This window comes from Panthera uncia (assembly GCF_023721935.1).
Source record: "Panthera uncia isolate 11264 chromosome C1 unlocalized genomic scaffold, Puncia_PCG_1.0 HiC_scaffold_4, whole genome shotgun sequence".
In the NCBI taxonomy this organism is placed as follows: domain Eukaryota; kingdom Metazoa; phylum Chordata; class Mammalia; order Carnivora; family Felidae; genus Panthera; species Panthera uncia.
This window is the reverse complement of record NW_026057585.1, coordinates 84,237,387-84,253,175: the sequence shown is the minus strand read 5'-3', so window position 1 is coordinate 84,253,175 and position 15,789 is coordinate 84,237,387. Positions and strand designations below refer to the sequence as shown.

The window sequence follows — 15,789 nt, the reverse complement described above, 5'->3', positions numbered from 1 at the left end:
ATTTTTAAATCTCCTTAATTGGCAAAATAAAAGTTGACACCCGGCATTATTCCCCGCCCCTGGTCCATGACATCTCTGATGTCTGTGAGACATTCATCTAGACCAGCCCCATCACTTTACAGTTGAAGGAAGTTGGGCCAGGAATGGCAGTCTAATACAGGAATTTAAAAGCTTGAAGAAGTGCTCTACATGTGCGTGGCCATTTGTGGCATAATGTTTGAGCCCTTACTACTAGTAATTTCCTATGCTAAATATACATTTTGTATGCTTCTTGTCTGTTTTTTATGGATTCGGAAATGGAGGTATAGTAAGTAACCTGGCCACAGGCACACAGTTTAGGAATGATGGAGCCAGGATTTGATCCCAAGCACTCAGGCTTTGAAACCACACCTTGAGACACTCCACTGTGTCTGTGTATCACTGATACAACTATCCTGCTCACCTCTTTCATGAAGCATTCTCTAAAAATACGGAGTAGTGGCAATGTCTGCCCAACTTTTCAAGAACATCTTTTCTTCGGTCAGGACCCTGTGAACTTTTCATTCACCACTCTGCTAAATGAAGCCTCCTGTCTGTATTATCTATACACCAACACAATTTTTTTTCAATGTCCCCATTTGATCACTCACAAAGATGTTTTTAAGAAAGTTTTCTGACCTGAATATCCTCCTAATTGTCTTTAGGTTCTATTCTAAGGAGGTCTCAGAGTCTAAGAAATTAATCTTAGTTGAGATACCAAAATCCTAAGGCAGCTGACCCATCAGTCTTTCCATTTCAGTGACTGCTGCCCTTCAGTTTGCTGATCTATGCTGACATCATTGGCGCCCAAACAAAGAGCATTTTGCTTTATAAGACCTAGGTAAATGTAAGGCGCCATTATATCAGAAGCCAGTGTGATTGTCAGCTGTGCTGGAAACAGGAAACATGGCCAAGGAGTAAAGAATTATATGGGTAAGAATATAGCTTTAGGTTTCTTGGGTGTATAGTCAGCACTAGAAGGGATTAAATAATGGACCACACACAGAAGCTGAGAAATTGAAAGGCAAAGTTGACATAAGATATCAGGTCACTGTTAGCTGGAAATTGCTTCAACACCACCTTATGCCTGAAAAAGGGCATGGAACCTCAAAGGCATGGACAATCTCTGTAGATAAAAGTACCTTGTTCTTTTCTGTTACACTCAAAACACTTCAGAATAATTCCTTCTCAAGAATCATGTACTTGTGCTCAAAGGAGGAGCTGTAGCCTGTTTTCTTGAAATTAAGTTTAGAATTTGTATTTTTCTCATCAGCCTGGTCTTTGGAATCACAAGACCTCTGGAAAGGAGGATATTAACAGGTCATTTGGTAAGTGATGTGATCAAGTTAGCTTGCTGGATGAGCTTACTGTGTTTTTGAAGGCCAGAGGAAAAGGTGATTCTCGTACACCCATAAGAGTTGGTAATTTAAAAACCAAAGTTAATATTATGCTGCAGTTAAATTTTGATGCCTGGAGATGTCAAAAGAGCAAACACCAGGCTGATGTTTGGTTTAAAAATCTAAAGGACCAGTAGCAGGAAAAGAAATAATCCCATCATAGAGCTAGCTTGCTGTGCAGTGTCTCTTTTTGGGTGAACAGTAATTTTGCCATTGGTTTCTTTTAAAAAGGCCAGATAATCCTCTCGTGTTTTCTACGAAAATGAAAAAATGTTAGGCATCAGTTGTGTGCTAATAAATGTAATTGTACCAACATCTAAGTGCAAGGGACAGTGGTGATTTAAGAGCACAGCCTTGGGGCGCCTCGGTGGCTCAGTCGGTTAAGCGTCCAACTTCGGCTCAGGTCATGATCTTGAGGTTTGTGGGTTCAAGCCCCGCGTCGGGCTCTGTGTTGACAGCTCAGAGCCTGGAGCCTGCTTCGGATTCTGTGTTTCCTTCTCTCTCTGCCCCTCCCCTGCTCATGCTCTGTCTCTCTCTGTCTCAAAAATAAATTAAAAAAAAAAAACATTAAAAAAAAAAAGCACAGCCTTTAGCATCATACAGATTTAGGTTGGAAACCCACTTACCACTTGTTCTAGGGTGAGACTGGGTAACTCAACCTCTCTGAACCTCCCCTCAGGGATCATTATACCTATCTCAAGTGTTGTGAGGATTAAATGGATGATCCATATAAAACATATACTTGCCCAGTTAAATAATCGTTCAATAAAGCCATTACAGGCACAGGATCTGCTATTGGTCTCTTTCAGCCTTTACACCTAGGGCAGGCCTGAATCCTAATGCTTCCTTGCATTACCTAATCACTGTGACCAAAAATTTAAAATCCAAAGGGGCCACAGCTTGATTAACCATTTCATTCGTGTACACTTAAGATGTGGACGCCTGCCTTCTAATTGCATCCGCTCCTTGCTGCAGTTTGTCCGGTTTTCATAAACAGATTAGATGATCCCCTAAGGCAGTCTCCCAGAATCTACACAAATCCTCAAAACCCAGGTTTGGATTAGAAGGGAAGTAAGTAGGGTGCATGCAGCTCTGTGGAGAAGGGCCAGGAGAAACTGAACACTCCACTCTCTTTTGAGTTCTGCCCTCAAGCTTCACGCTAGATAGGGGTGGAAAGGCTGATGGTGCAAGCCCAGGGCAAGGATAGAGTCCCAAGATTTTAGAGCCCAGAAGCGTTGTCTGGAAGAGGACATTAAGGGAGACCGACACCCCTCCTTACGAGCCCCTTTTCCTCAGGTACTTCCTGGGCAAGGAAAGCCGTACCCTCCCCAGGATCTTCCGGAGAAGGGCGGCAGTCTCAAAACACCGAAAGAGAACTTAAGAAATCAGACCCCAGGCTCCACCACCACTAGAAACGCCCTATGCATGCGTAGGTGTGCGTGCGCGCGCGCGCCAGTGCGTACGCACAGACTGCTGGGATGCTGCCTCTCCCCTCTGGGTCTTCCAGTTTCCCGGCGTGCTTAGGGCCCGCCAAATGGGAGGGGGAGACGCAAGATGGCGGCAGCCGCGAACTCCGGCTCCAGCCTCCCGCTGTTCGACTGCCCGACCTGGTGAGTGGCGGGGCGGCCAGGGCTGAAGTGGCCTGGCCCGGCCTGGCTTGGCCCGGACTGGCAGGGCGGCTCATTTTTCGCAGCAAGCCGGACGGCTCAGAGACCCTGGAACTGATTGAGGGAGAACTGTCCGTCGGGCCGGGCGGCGTGTGGAGGAACCGGGAGCCCGGAGCCCGGGCCCAGAAACTGAGGAAACCCAGACTTGGGGGCTCTGAGGTGCTCGTTTAGGCAGTCCCTTGGGCGATCAGCCGGTTGCCGGGGGCGTTTCGGGGCCTTGGCCCCGAACTTACCCCAACTAGTGACTGAGTGCCTGGTGTTCTTGTGGAGCACCGTACCTGCCCCCCTGCTCTCTGTCCCGAGCGCGCACGAGCCAGCTTCCCGGCCCCAGCCCAAGCTCAGCGCCCAGCATCCCTCTGTCGTTGCTGCATCTCCCGTGCAGTACTTTTCTGCCTCCCGCAGACTGGAAGCGCCCTGAGGGTAGGGACGGCTTTGACCCACCTCAGAGTAGGCATCAGTAATTTTTGGAATGAACCCCTTTCAGCCCTTCTCAAGCTCTTGGGAATAATGGAATAATTTAGGTTAGTCTTTGAGTAGGTTACAAGATGAATAAATATGCATTGCCTTGCAAGGAGACCCATCCGAGTTAGAGCTATTTCTGCTGTAGCTCATCCCAGTTTAGGTGTTATTCATCTCTTTCCCGTTATATTGAGATCCTCAAGGGCAAGGGCTGTCTGATTCACCTTTGTGTTCCCAGCCCCTAGGCCTAAGCCAGGCACACAGTAGGAGTTCAGAAAGCATGTTTTGGATGTAACATTTAACATTTCTTTCCCTGTTTTCCGGACAAAATGGGCTTTTGTTCAGTGCACTGCCCTTTCAGCAACTGCCATAGAAGAGTTGAGGCAGGATTGTGAGATGACTACGGTGTGTGTGTGTGTGTGTGTGTACGTACGTGTGTATGTGTGTATGCAAATGTAGGGGCTCTGGCAAGATTGTTCTTTCTTCAAACTTAAAAGGAGCAAAGGCCTGAAGCAAATGTGTGGCTGTTTTCTGGGTCCCTCTGCACTTTGGTAACACCCAGTTGCTTCAGTCTACAAATTGTATGTCCATTTTGGTCCCTTGCTGCATGGGTTTCAGAAGTTGGACCAGGACTGTAAACTTATAGTTACAAGAGACTATTTGCAATCACCAGCCATTTCCTCAGTCTGGTAAGTACCAGCCACTGTTAGCTGCTTTGACATATGTGTATCCTCCTTGAATGGTGTTATAGGAGTATAGGTTATAGGAGTATAGGGAACAGTTCCCTTAAACATACCCCTGTAGACAGACCTGTTCAAGGGTAACAAACACCTCTTGTATTTATTGGCACCTGGTTTTACGGACATGCTTTTGGATTGCCCTGGCTCCCTAATTATGCGCCTCTGATTTGGTCTCAGAGCCCAGGACAGGTAGCCTCTGTTTATTCTGTGATGAGACTAATCTTGATCAGCCCCAAACACCCCTGATTCATTCTGCCTTTATATGGTATTAGTGGTAGTGGCACATCTTAGATTCTAACTTCAAGTGACCAGACTGCCCCAGCTATAGTAGTACTTGGACTCTCTGTGCTGCTTTTTCTCCAAGGTAGATATAGGTTTCTTTGGTGCTGCTCTAAATACAGATCCACTAAAGTCTGTTTTAGAGCAATTGAATCACTGGGGAAGTGTCAAATGTAGAAAGGAGCTGTAATAACAGTGAAGTAGATGACATTTCTGCTGAACATGAACTAATTATAGACTGGTAAAAGAGCTGCAGTGTTGAATGGGACAATAATTGTAAATGGCATTTGTAAACTCATCCTGAAAATGCTTTCCTCACTCTTATTTTTCAGGGCAGGTAAACCCCCACCTGGTTTACATCTGGATGTAGTCAAAGGAGACAAGCTAATTGAGGTATGGAAACACATGTCTTCTTTTTCTTTTTTTTTTTCCCTCATCACACTAAGCATTTTTGCCAGTGACTCACTTTTCCGCCCCCTCTCCTGTGCTTTGTTTTCCAGCAATGCTACTTTCGTTCATCCTGATTTTTTTTTTTTCTATTAAAAGCACATGGTGATATAACACATTCAAAACTGGTATCTCCCACAGACACTCAGTTTTTTGTGACTTCTCTCACCTGCCAGATGAAGGGTTTTAATTGATCATAGGCTTATGGGTCCCCATCAAACTGGCAGCCCTGTAACTTGGCGAATTCTTTCTCTCTGAGTATGTGGAATTGTGTTGAAGTTGCAAGATATGCAGTAACCAAAGAAGAAAGTGAATGATGTAGATTTTCACTTTTTTAAGTTGCATTTATGCAATTCAGGCCCAAGCCCTTCAAAGAAATATAGTAAGCTAAAATGCTTGTTCAGAAAGAGACTGGATTGAAGATAAAACTCATTCATTCATTCAAGACATTTACTGAATGCTTACTATGTGCCAGTCATGGTACTCAGCATACAGACTACAACAGTGAACACAACAAATGTGGTTCCTATTCTTAAATTATCTGGTGGGAAAGACAGTCACACAAAAATTAGATGATTATAATTTAAATAAGTACTATAAGGGAAAAGAGCAGAATTCCAGCTTTTACACAAGTCTTTAGAATGAACACCATACAGAACCTCAAGAGAACATGAATTTTGATTAGCTATTAGTCTGTATAAGTTTCTAAGTTTTTTAAAATCCTTATGGTACCATTTATTTACCAACAAATGGAGATTAAGTCCCCTGTGAGCATGGAGTTGTGAGTCTCCATGTTTCAAGCAGTTTTATGTTTGCTCACTCAGACAGAATTAAGGTTCAAAGCCCTATTCTTTTTTTTTTAATTTTTTTTTTTTCAACGTTTTTTATTTATTTTTGGGACAGAGAGAGACAGAGCATGAACGGGGGAGGGGCAGAGAGAGAGGGAGACACAGAATCGGAAACAGGCTCCAGGCTCCGAGCCATCAGCCCAGAGCCTGACGCGGGGCTCGAACTCACAGACCGCGAGATCGTGACCTGGCTGAAGTCGGACGCTTAACCGACTGCGCCACCCAGGCGCCCCTCAAAGCCCTATTCTTGAAAGCAGTTGTTTTCCTTTGGCCTATAGTAAAAATCAAGGTATTCCATGGTTGAAAAGCCATCTGTGAAATCTCCTGAAGGAGACCCAGGTGTTTTGCAAAGTATTAAGGCATGAGTTGTGTTGAATTTTGTGAATTCATCATGCCTTAGCCAGTCACTTAGAGACTTTTTGTTATGGGTTCTTCTATTTTCAAGGTTACAAAACATCAAGATTATTCAAGGAAATAATTTAGCTAAAATGTCTGTAAACTCTTTTTTACTGTAGACTGTTTGATAGATACAAAAAATATTTTTGCTACATGGTATGAAGCTTTGAAGACATACAGGAATTTATTTTGTTACTAGAATTTAGTAAATATTTAGTTTGTAGTAGGAAGAAACAGACAAGGAGGCCTAGTGTTAATGCTAATATCATATTCCTTTGTGAAATAATACATATTTTCAAGGCACTCTAATTTCTCAAACATCCCGCCGATAAATGGTTTCCATTAACTGATCATGTTCTCTGTCCTTCAGTGCTCTTAGGTATGCTGAGTTGCCACACGATTGTCAAGTTACAGTCCTTAGACATCACTACATTGTTTCTGAGAAGAATAGACCTGAGATGTGCCTATTTTTAAGGATTTAGCACTTGATACTAACCGAGCTATCTATATCCTAGCCTTGTGTCAAAGGCTTGTGATGTGTTGTGATAGCTGGGTTTAAGAAGTGCAATATTAAAACAAAAGCCATGAGTCATTTAAGCCCAGTGTGTAAAGACACACTCTGAGTTATAACTCAGAGGCACAACTGAATAGTGGTATTAGCCATAGCTAGTCAAGAAATTGTGTTAGGGGCACCTGGCTGGCTCAGTCAGTAGAGCATGCCACTCTTGATCTCGGGGTTGTGAGAGCCCGATGGTGGGCATAGAGATTACTTAAAAATGAAATCTTTAAAAAAAAAAAAAAAAAAGAGGGAGAGAGAAAAGAAATTGTGTGTTAATGACTGTTGAAAGACCAGTGAATTAATTTCATATACTTGGACACTGTCCAAGAATTAACACATTTTCTTGATTCTAAGACATACTGTTATCCTCAGTATATTTGAACGTTTCTGTAATTGAGGTCCCTTTAATATATATATTTAATTTGGAGGCCCTTTCTCTTTTTTTTTTTTAAGTGTTTATTTTTGAGAGAGAGAGAGAGAGAGAGACAGTGTGAGCAGGGGAGGGGCAGAGAGAGAGAGAGAATGAATCTGAAGCAGGCTCCAGACTCGGAGCTATCAGCACAGAGCCCAACGCTCGACCTCACAGAGACCTGAGCTGAAGTCAGATGCTCAGCCAACTGAGCCCACCCAGGTGCCCCTCTTTTTTCCCCCTCTGAACACATACTCTAGTATATCTTTGGCACCTTAGAATCATAGAAGGTTGGTCAGTGTTGTATTAGAACCCAGGAGCGGGTAACTTTATATGTTGCTTCCTTGAGACCAGTCTGTGAGCACTGTAGTTAGCAAATTTAAGTTTGTGTAGACATAATCTGTGTGCATATAAATATGAATGAGAAATGCCGTGAGATTCAGCATGCATGGACAGTACTTGGAGAGAACAAGATGTTGAAATTTCAGGGCTCTCTCAGTTCTAAATCAATGTCTTATTTTCAACCCAAATCTTAAAGCTTGGGGATGACATGGGGATGATTGATTGAGCTGTCAGGGCTGTTGTTAAATCTTGGAGCTCCGTAGTGGTCCAGGCCTGGGACAAGCTCTGCCAGCAGCAGATGGGCACTGCCGGACAGAGTTTCCCAGAGGTGACCCATGTACCTAGCTAGATTGAACTAATTGAGGCTTAAGGCTAAGCTTGAAAGACACTGGGTAAGTAATAGTTAAAAGAAAAATTAAGAAAGTGACCCATAGTACTTGTTCACTCCTGAAAATGTTCCTTGCCTCATGGTACATTTTTTAAGGGAGGCAGGGTGAAGAAAATCTATCATGTGGTGGTTAAAAGAGTCAGAGTCTGAAGTAAGACAGACCTGAATTTCTAATCCAGCTTTACAAATACAGTAGTGTCCCCCCTTATCCACAGTTTTGCTTTCCATGGGTTCAGTTACTGGCACAGATGATCCTCCTGACATGGTGTCAGAAGGTCAGTAGTAGCCGAATGCATCACGGTGCCTGTGCCATTCACCTCACTTCATCTCATCATATAGGCATTTTATCATCTCACATCATCGTAAGAAGGGTAAGTACAGGACAGTAAGATATTTTGAGAGAGAGAGACCAATTCACATAACTTTTATTGCAGGATATTAGAATTTTTCTTATTACTGCTGTTAATCTCTTACTGTCCCTAATTTATAAGTTAAACTTTATCATAAGGGTGTATGTGTAGGAAGAGACATAGTAGATACATACATATATTTGGTATTATCTGAGGTTTCAGGCATCAGCTGAATCAATATATCCCCCACGGATAAGGGGGTGGCTTCTTATTTTCTTAATTTAGCTGTGTAAACTGGAATAGGTTAATTATTTTCTTTGTGCCTCAATTTTGTCATCATAAAAATAAGAATAAAAGTACCTACCTACCCCACAGAGTGCTGTGAAGATGAAGTGACCCAGCATAAAACGCAGCACAGTATATGGCGCATAAGTGCTCGGCAGTTGTTCCTTATCAGTATGAGGTATATTTCTGGTTTTGTAGGGGGAACACTAAAGCACAGGGTAGAATAGTGGCCCGCTGTGCATTCAGTGACAGCCAGGAATGAAATCTAAACCTCTTGAGAGCTAGCCTGGTACCATACTGACATGACTGTTTCTCTACTCAGCTTTGTGCTATCTTCTCTTGGGGATTTTAGGAGCAGCATAGTGTGAAATGTCAACTAGAGCTTAAGGAGACTTTGTGTTTAAAGGAAAAACATAGGGGTGCCTGAGTGGCTCAGTTGGTTAAGTGTCCAACTCTTGATTTTGGCCCAGGTTACAGTTCGTGAGATCGAGACCCATGTTAGGCTCTGTGCTGACAGCAGAGTCTGCTTGGGATTCTCTCTCCCTCTCACTCTCTGCCCTTTCCTGTGCATGCACATGCTCTCTCGTGTGCTCACTCTCTCAAAATAAATAAATAAACATTTTAAGAAATAAAGGAAAAACATCATGTTCTTGAGCGGTCAAGTCGTAGACCTCTAGAACTGAGAGAAGTGTTAGCAGTAATTCATCTAGAGTCCTTCATCTACCACAGTTCAGTCTGCAACCAATCAGCAAAGGCTTTACTGATTCAGGATTAAAGGAAAATAAGGACAGTGTTGTGAATGTTCTGTAAAGCTAAATTCAGCTCGGAGAATGTCCTTTACCCTTACCCTTCCTATTTATTTGGTGTTGAAATGACCTTTCTTTTATACAAATTGTTATACTAATTGGTGACAATTTTTTTAGTGTCCTTTTTTGGCAAAATAAAAAGTTAACACTGCTCTGTCAGCTCCTTCTCCCCTCACACTCACTTATTCATGAGAGAGAGAGAGAGAGAGAGAGAGAGAGAAAGAGAATTCCAAGCAGGCTCCATACCCAGCCTTGGACAGAGTTTCCAAGATTGAAAACTACTTTTTCTTGAGCCCCTACTCGGGGCTCAATCTCATCACCCTGAGATCAGGACCTGAGCCGAAATCAAGAGTCAGGTGCTTAACTGACTAAGCCACCCAGGTGTCCCTCCCCTCATAAATTTTTTTAAAATTTTTTTTTTCAACGTTTTTTTATTTATTTTTGGGACAGAGAGAGACAGAGCATGAATGGGGGAGGGGCAGAGAGAGAGGGAGACACAGAATCGGAAACAGGCTCCAGGCTCCGAGCCATCAGCCCAGAGCCTGACGCGGGGCTCGAACTCACGGACCGCGAGATCGTGACCTGGCTGAAGTCGGACGCTTAACCGACTGCGCCACCCAGGCGCCCCCCTCCCCTCATAAATTTTTAATAACACTTCGCTGGTCTGTGAAATAATCCTTTTCTGCTATTATATTGGGGTATTTTATTATATATTGGGTTCTGTTTAGTGCCATACCAGTGTCTAGAAACATTTGGAACTCTTCTCTTGGAATTGTTTCGGACCCACAGCACATTATTTAGAATATTGGCGTTGTAAGTCATTCACACCTGAGTTCAGACCCCAGCTCTGCTACTTAACCAGCTGGGCCACCTTAGATTTGTGGCTTCATCTCTCTCAATCTGTTTTCTTGTCTTTAACAATAGAGGTGATACTTATTTCACAGAGTTTTGAGGATTTGATGAGATCATGTTTAAAATGCCTCGCAGTAGTAGTCCTTTAATAAATGTTAATCCATTCCCCCAAACCTAGAAAATCTTTGCCCCATGAAGTAGTTCCATGTTTGGACACAGCAAACACCCATTTAGAGTTAACTTGGAGTAATACTTTTCTGTGGCCAGAGTGAAGTGACAATAAAGTTAGATTTAGATGCTCATACAGTGGTATCTAATGTAATTGCACTGCCTATAGAAGATTCCAAAAATCCTCTGGGGCTATGGCAGCATAATTGGAATATATATAGGTGTTTATACCCCTGTCCTTTCCTAACCAATTGTTAATCTTCATTTGAATGTAGATTTTCTGAATTGCAGTCTTATTACTTTGTAGACATGCTTTGTATTTCTGGTTTCCTGGTTGACCTAAAATTAAGATCTGGTGAAATCTTAAATTTCCAATGGACAGAAGACAGCCACTCCCACAAGCCACTTTCATCTACTAGAATTAAGAAAAGTTCTTTTCATACCAACACAAGACCTTTAACCACTGTATTTGAGGAGATTAATTGCCATCCACCCCCCAAAAATGTTCGTAAATTATTCTGAGCTCTTTATCTTGAAGGATAGTGGGAAATAATTTTGTTTTCGCCTCAGCAAGGAATTTTATCCACTCAAGATTCTCTACTTACTAGATTGGAAGAGTTTTTGCTAAACCCTGTTGAAACGAGATTTAAGTAATATTTAATTTAATATTTATTTAGAAACTGATTATTGATGAGAAGAAGTATTACTTATTTGGGAGAAACCCTGATTTGTGTGACTTTACCATTGACCACCAGTCTTGCTCTCGGGTCCACGCTGCCTTGGTCTACCACAAGCATCTGAAGAGAGTTTTCCTAATAGATCTCAACAGTAGTAAGTAACTCACGCCCACCCTGTTTGACACATTCTCTTTGGGGCAATGTGAAAATGCTCTTTGGGTTCTTCCATTTTGAAATCATGTTTTATTGCTCATCAAGGAAGAAGTTTTTGTTTGGTTTTTAAATCAGCCCTTCTCTATTTCTGTTATATCTCCTATTTTCCTGAAATAATTGATGACTGGAGAGAGAAGAGGGTTTTGGGGAGGCATGTTCTGGACGAGGCAATAGGAATATATAGAGAACAAAGAAAAAGTTACTCAGGAGCCAAGGGCTATGGGTATTCAGGTGTTGATAGGACCATGATAAAATTGTGGTCCAATTTAAGCAGAAGCCGTGATAAACTCCATTAATGTATTAGAGTAGTGGGGCAGGACATTAAAAAAATACTTGCTCTGAGCAAAATTTAATTTTTTATAATAGGTTCAAAGCATTTTGCTTTGACTACTAATAATACCAATTTTAATTGGATAAGCACACTCCAAGTAAGATTTTCAACTCTGCCAAAGATGATCCCAGAAATGTAATTGAGACTTCATGGGGCTCTGAAGTTTGTTCATTTGTCCATGTATAAATATAGTGTAAAATGTAAAGGCTCCTGCTTCTAGGCTGGTCGTGTTCTATCCTTTCTCCCCTCCTCTAACACACACACACACACACACACACACACACACACACACACAAAGACACAATATGCTTATATAATGGCTTTGGAGAAACTTGCCTCACCAGTACTTAACTTGCAAATTTATCTCATTTTTTCTCTCCATTTTATAACATGCAGAATGCAGACATGGAAAAATATTCAAACTCTCCAGTAGGATTTTGGCTTGCCTTGGCATTCATATTGTACCTGTTTCAGCCAGCCTCCTTTATTGTCCTGGGGAAAACCCAAATATAACTGCCACCAGGCCAGAAGTTCTTATGTTCCTTATACTTGGGGCTGGAGAGGTCAGACCACAGTGATGCCTGTCTTCTGCCTTGGGGGGCATGGCTCTTGCTGGGTTGGAGCCATTCCTGCTGAACCCAGAATGAAGCCAAACTTGTCTGGCAGCAGAGAGCAAGCAGTGGTCTTTATTACATGGGGTAACGTCAGGTCTGAAGATGTATAAGAGATCCACTGAAGAGATTCAAGACCCAATGAAGAGTTTCCTTTTCATTTTGACACATGACAAGGGATGCAGAGCGGACCCGGTGCTGTTTTCATTTTAAAAAACAAAACTGATGTTCTGGGAGGAGCTGTTCTCCCTCCTACAACTCAGGTTGGTTTTTGTTTCTGTTTTCTCTCTCATATTTCTGATTTGGTTATTCCCAGCACACGGCACTTTCTTGGGTCACATTCGGTTGGAGCCTCACAAGCCTCAGCAAATTCCCATCGATTCCACAGTCTCGTTTGGTGCATCCACAAGGGCATATACTCTACGTGAGAAGCCTCAGACACTGCCGTCAGCTGTGAAAGGAGATGAGAAGATGGGTGGAGAGGATGATGAACTCAAGGGCTTACTGGGACTTCCAGAGGAGGAGACCGAGCTTGATGTAATTTCACGTCTGTCTATGACATTGTTTTGTCTTTGGGGACTCTAGTTTTCAGTATGTAGCTTGAGATGCCAGTGACCTAGCATCAGGAGGTTTTCTTGAGCCCAGTAGTGGGCCTTTGCCACTTTGCCAGGCAGTGTGGCCACATGTGACATGCCTGGGAAAGCTGCACTGTGTTGGGCTTGTTGTGTACAGCCAGTAGACTTCATGGTTGTCTGCCCACCTTCACCAGATGTTAGAAGCCAAGGCTGCGAGTTAAACTTTTCTAGAGCTGCACTGTCTAATGCTATAGCTACTAACCACATTTCAGGTACTCAGTAGTCACATGTGGCAAGTGACCATATTGAGTGGCAAAGATATAGAACATTTCCGTCACCTAGAAACATAAGCTCAGAGAGTGAAGTTTTCATTCATTTACATTGCTTTTTTTTGATATTGTTCGAATAGCCCAAGAAACTTCTGAGTAGAACTAGGCTGCGTTTGTTCTTTTGGGCCCGGCTGCCCTGAAGGCCATGAATTTTACAAGATTTAATGTAAAGTGCTGAAGTTTTCCTTTTCTAGGGGCTGACCCCAGTGGCTTGTGATGTGGCTGTTCCGTTTACATGTCTGTCGCTGCACTGGTGTGACTGGTCTATTCAGGTAGACCAGCATGTCCTTAACCACCCTCATTCATATACCTCTTGTTCACCAGGGCAGTTTCCCAGCCCTTAGGAAGAAAAGCACAGTGGAAATCTTACAGTTTCAAAGTTATTTTGTTCTAAAGAAGTAGCCTCAGTGACTTGCTGACAGTCACTCCTGTGACTGTGCTGCTTCCGTGCTTCCCTGTTTTTTAAGTTCAGTTTGTTAGGTCCTCTCTGGGTCTTCAAGACATTTGTTCTCAAGACATTTGGAATGTCTCAGACTGCAGTGCAGATTGGAATAAGTCCAGAGGATTGGGAAGAGGCAGGCGGCAGTGCTGAGGCCAAGTTAATCATTGAAATAGATGGGCGGTTATGAATAGAAATGGGGCCATATGCAGGGACGGGAAGTGACAAACTATTAATGCCAAATATTAAGTGCCCTGGCCCTGTCCTTCTGAGCTTCAGTGGGCAGGGCCTGCTGGGAAAGAAGCTATCAATTGCCCGCTCTGTTTCGTTAATTCAGAGTGGTTCATGGGGTTCCTCCCAGCCACATTCTTTCATTCCCAGCTTGACGACATGATAGTCTTTCTTCCGCCCCACAAAACACAAAACCTCAACTCAAGGATACTTGCACAGATGATCTGTTCTCAACTCAGGGTTGTTCACCTTCTTTTGACCATCACTGCCCCGCTGGTCAGTGAGGATGTTCCACATTCTGTCAAAAGAGGTTTGTTAATAGTAGCAGTCCAAGGGTGGTAATGAATTTTTTTGGAATACAGAAGAGAATGCTGTTTGCCTGCAGAGGTTAAGGTTCACTTCTAAAGCCTTCTTGCTCTTTGTTTAGCTCTGTGTTCTTCAAATTCCCTGTGTACTGACTCCTGTCTGTCTTGTGTGAACCCTGGCCTAGAACCTGACAGAGTTCAACACTGCCCACAACAAGCGGATTTCCACCCTGACCATTGAGGAGGGGAATCTCGACATTCAGAGACCAAAGAGAAAGAGGAAGAACTCACGGGTGACTTTCAGTGAGGATGATGAGATCATCAATCCAGGTGAGGTATCTTCCTGGTTTCTTCTGATGAGAAAGCTGGATCTCCGAGAGTATTGTGCACAGTGTGTAGGTTAGTTGTAATGTTTCTCAGCAAGGTTTAGAACGACCGGCACTGTATTAAGGGGAGAGGTTTCTTATGGTGCCTTGGTGAAGTACCCTCAAACACTCAAGCATTATCCAGTTGCGTTGTGAAAGAAATAGCCAAAGGAGGGGCCCGTGTAATTCAGTAGACAGAGCCAGGCTGTGATTCTCCCCTGCTGATCTGCAGGGGAGATGCTAAGTCTGCGTCATAGCAGAAGTTTAGGTAAAGTAGGGTTGTTTGCTATCTTTACCTCAGAGTAGAACGTTATTATCTTTGTGGAGTTCTGAGTATGAATGGTACCTCTCTCTAAGATTGGAAAACCTTTTGCCGTCACCATGAACTGCACTGAAGACGTGCCTCTCTGTAAGGAAGTAATCTCTAGAAAATTTGTATGGAAATGTCGGCAAGGTGAGAGCATCAGTTTATGGGAAGGCCACCAAGTTCACTAACTTGTTCCGTCCTTCAACAACCACTTACTGGGTATACACAGTATGACAGGTACTCTGGTAGGTGAGGTGGACGACATAGAGACCCAAGGTATAGTTTGTATGATGAAGATGGAATTGAGATTCAGAAAACCTTGTTTGAAATCAGTCTCGGTGGATGGAAACGAGGATCCCAAACTTTTACTTCCCAAATGAAATACATTGAGAATAACTTTCAAGTCCTGCGTTTAGGTTCAAAATACCAATTATTTAAATGGAGAAGATCTGTTCCAGTGACAGCTCATGAAAAAAAAAGTTGTGGGGATTTCAGTTAATTGAATGAGTCATCAGGGTGATGTGGCAGCTAGTCAGGTGCAGTTAAAAATTGCATGAAGACTAGGGGACAGCAACCCCACTCATTTGTGTTCTCAGCAGAACTCACCCGAATGGGTTACCAAATGCAAGCGTGACCTCAGCCACCAGATGTGTTATGTAGTCCTGAGGGAGGAGGAGACTTGCAGCTATGGAAAACCTCCTCCAAATGCTGGGTAGGGGGACCATGCTTGAGGAGGCACAGCCACTGCGGTTGGGTATTTGCAGGGCTGACCTTAGAGAGGAAGGAGCAGGCAAAGCCAGAGCCAGTGAGTAGCAAGTATTTGGCTCAGCATAAAAAGCAATGAGATTCTCTTTCTCTCTCTCTCTCTCTCTCTCTCTCTCTCTCTCTCTCTCTCCCCCCCCTCCCTCCCTCCCTCCCTCCCTCTCCCTCTCCCTCTCCCCCTCCCCCTCCCTCTCCCTCTCTCCCTCCCTCTCCCTCTCCCTCTCTCTCTCTCCC

The 15,789-nt window shown here is 43.3% G+C and overlaps 1 protein-coding gene and 1 non-coding gene across 4 annotated transcripts in view; both read left to right on the top strand.

Moving 5' to 3' along the window:
- Nucleotides 1-866: 866 nt before the first annotated feature.
- The window catches only part of PPP1R8 (protein phosphatase 1 regulatory subunit 8), a 22,327-nt gene continuing 7,404 nt past the window's right edge, over nucleotides 867-15,789 (top strand). The window contains exons 1-5 of one of the 3 annotated variants that reach the window (XM_049618805.1): nucleotides 867-951; nucleotides 4,893-4,953; nucleotides 11,088-11,241; nucleotides 12,559-12,779; nucleotides 14,307-14,451. In XM_049618805.1, the coding sequence (XP_049474762.1) occupies nucleotides 12,714-12,779; nucleotides 14,307-14,451 (211 nt within the window). In that variant the 5' untranslated portion in view covers nucleotides 867-951; nucleotides 4,893-4,953; nucleotides 11,088-11,241; nucleotides 12,559-12,713. Of the gene's footprint in view, nucleotides 952-2,895; nucleotides 3,026-4,892; nucleotides 4,954-11,087; nucleotides 11,242-12,027; nucleotides 12,506-12,558; nucleotides 12,780-14,306; nucleotides 14,452-15,789 lie in introns of those variants that run through there. The other 2 variants (XM_049618802.1, XM_049618803.1) reach the window with 2 other exon arrangements.
- On the top strand, nucleotides 6,731-6,896 carry LOC125913841 (small Cajal body-specific RNA 1). The gene has a single exon (XR_007455132.1). It is a non-coding gene; the product is annotated as a small Cajal body-specific RNA 1 (non-coding RNA).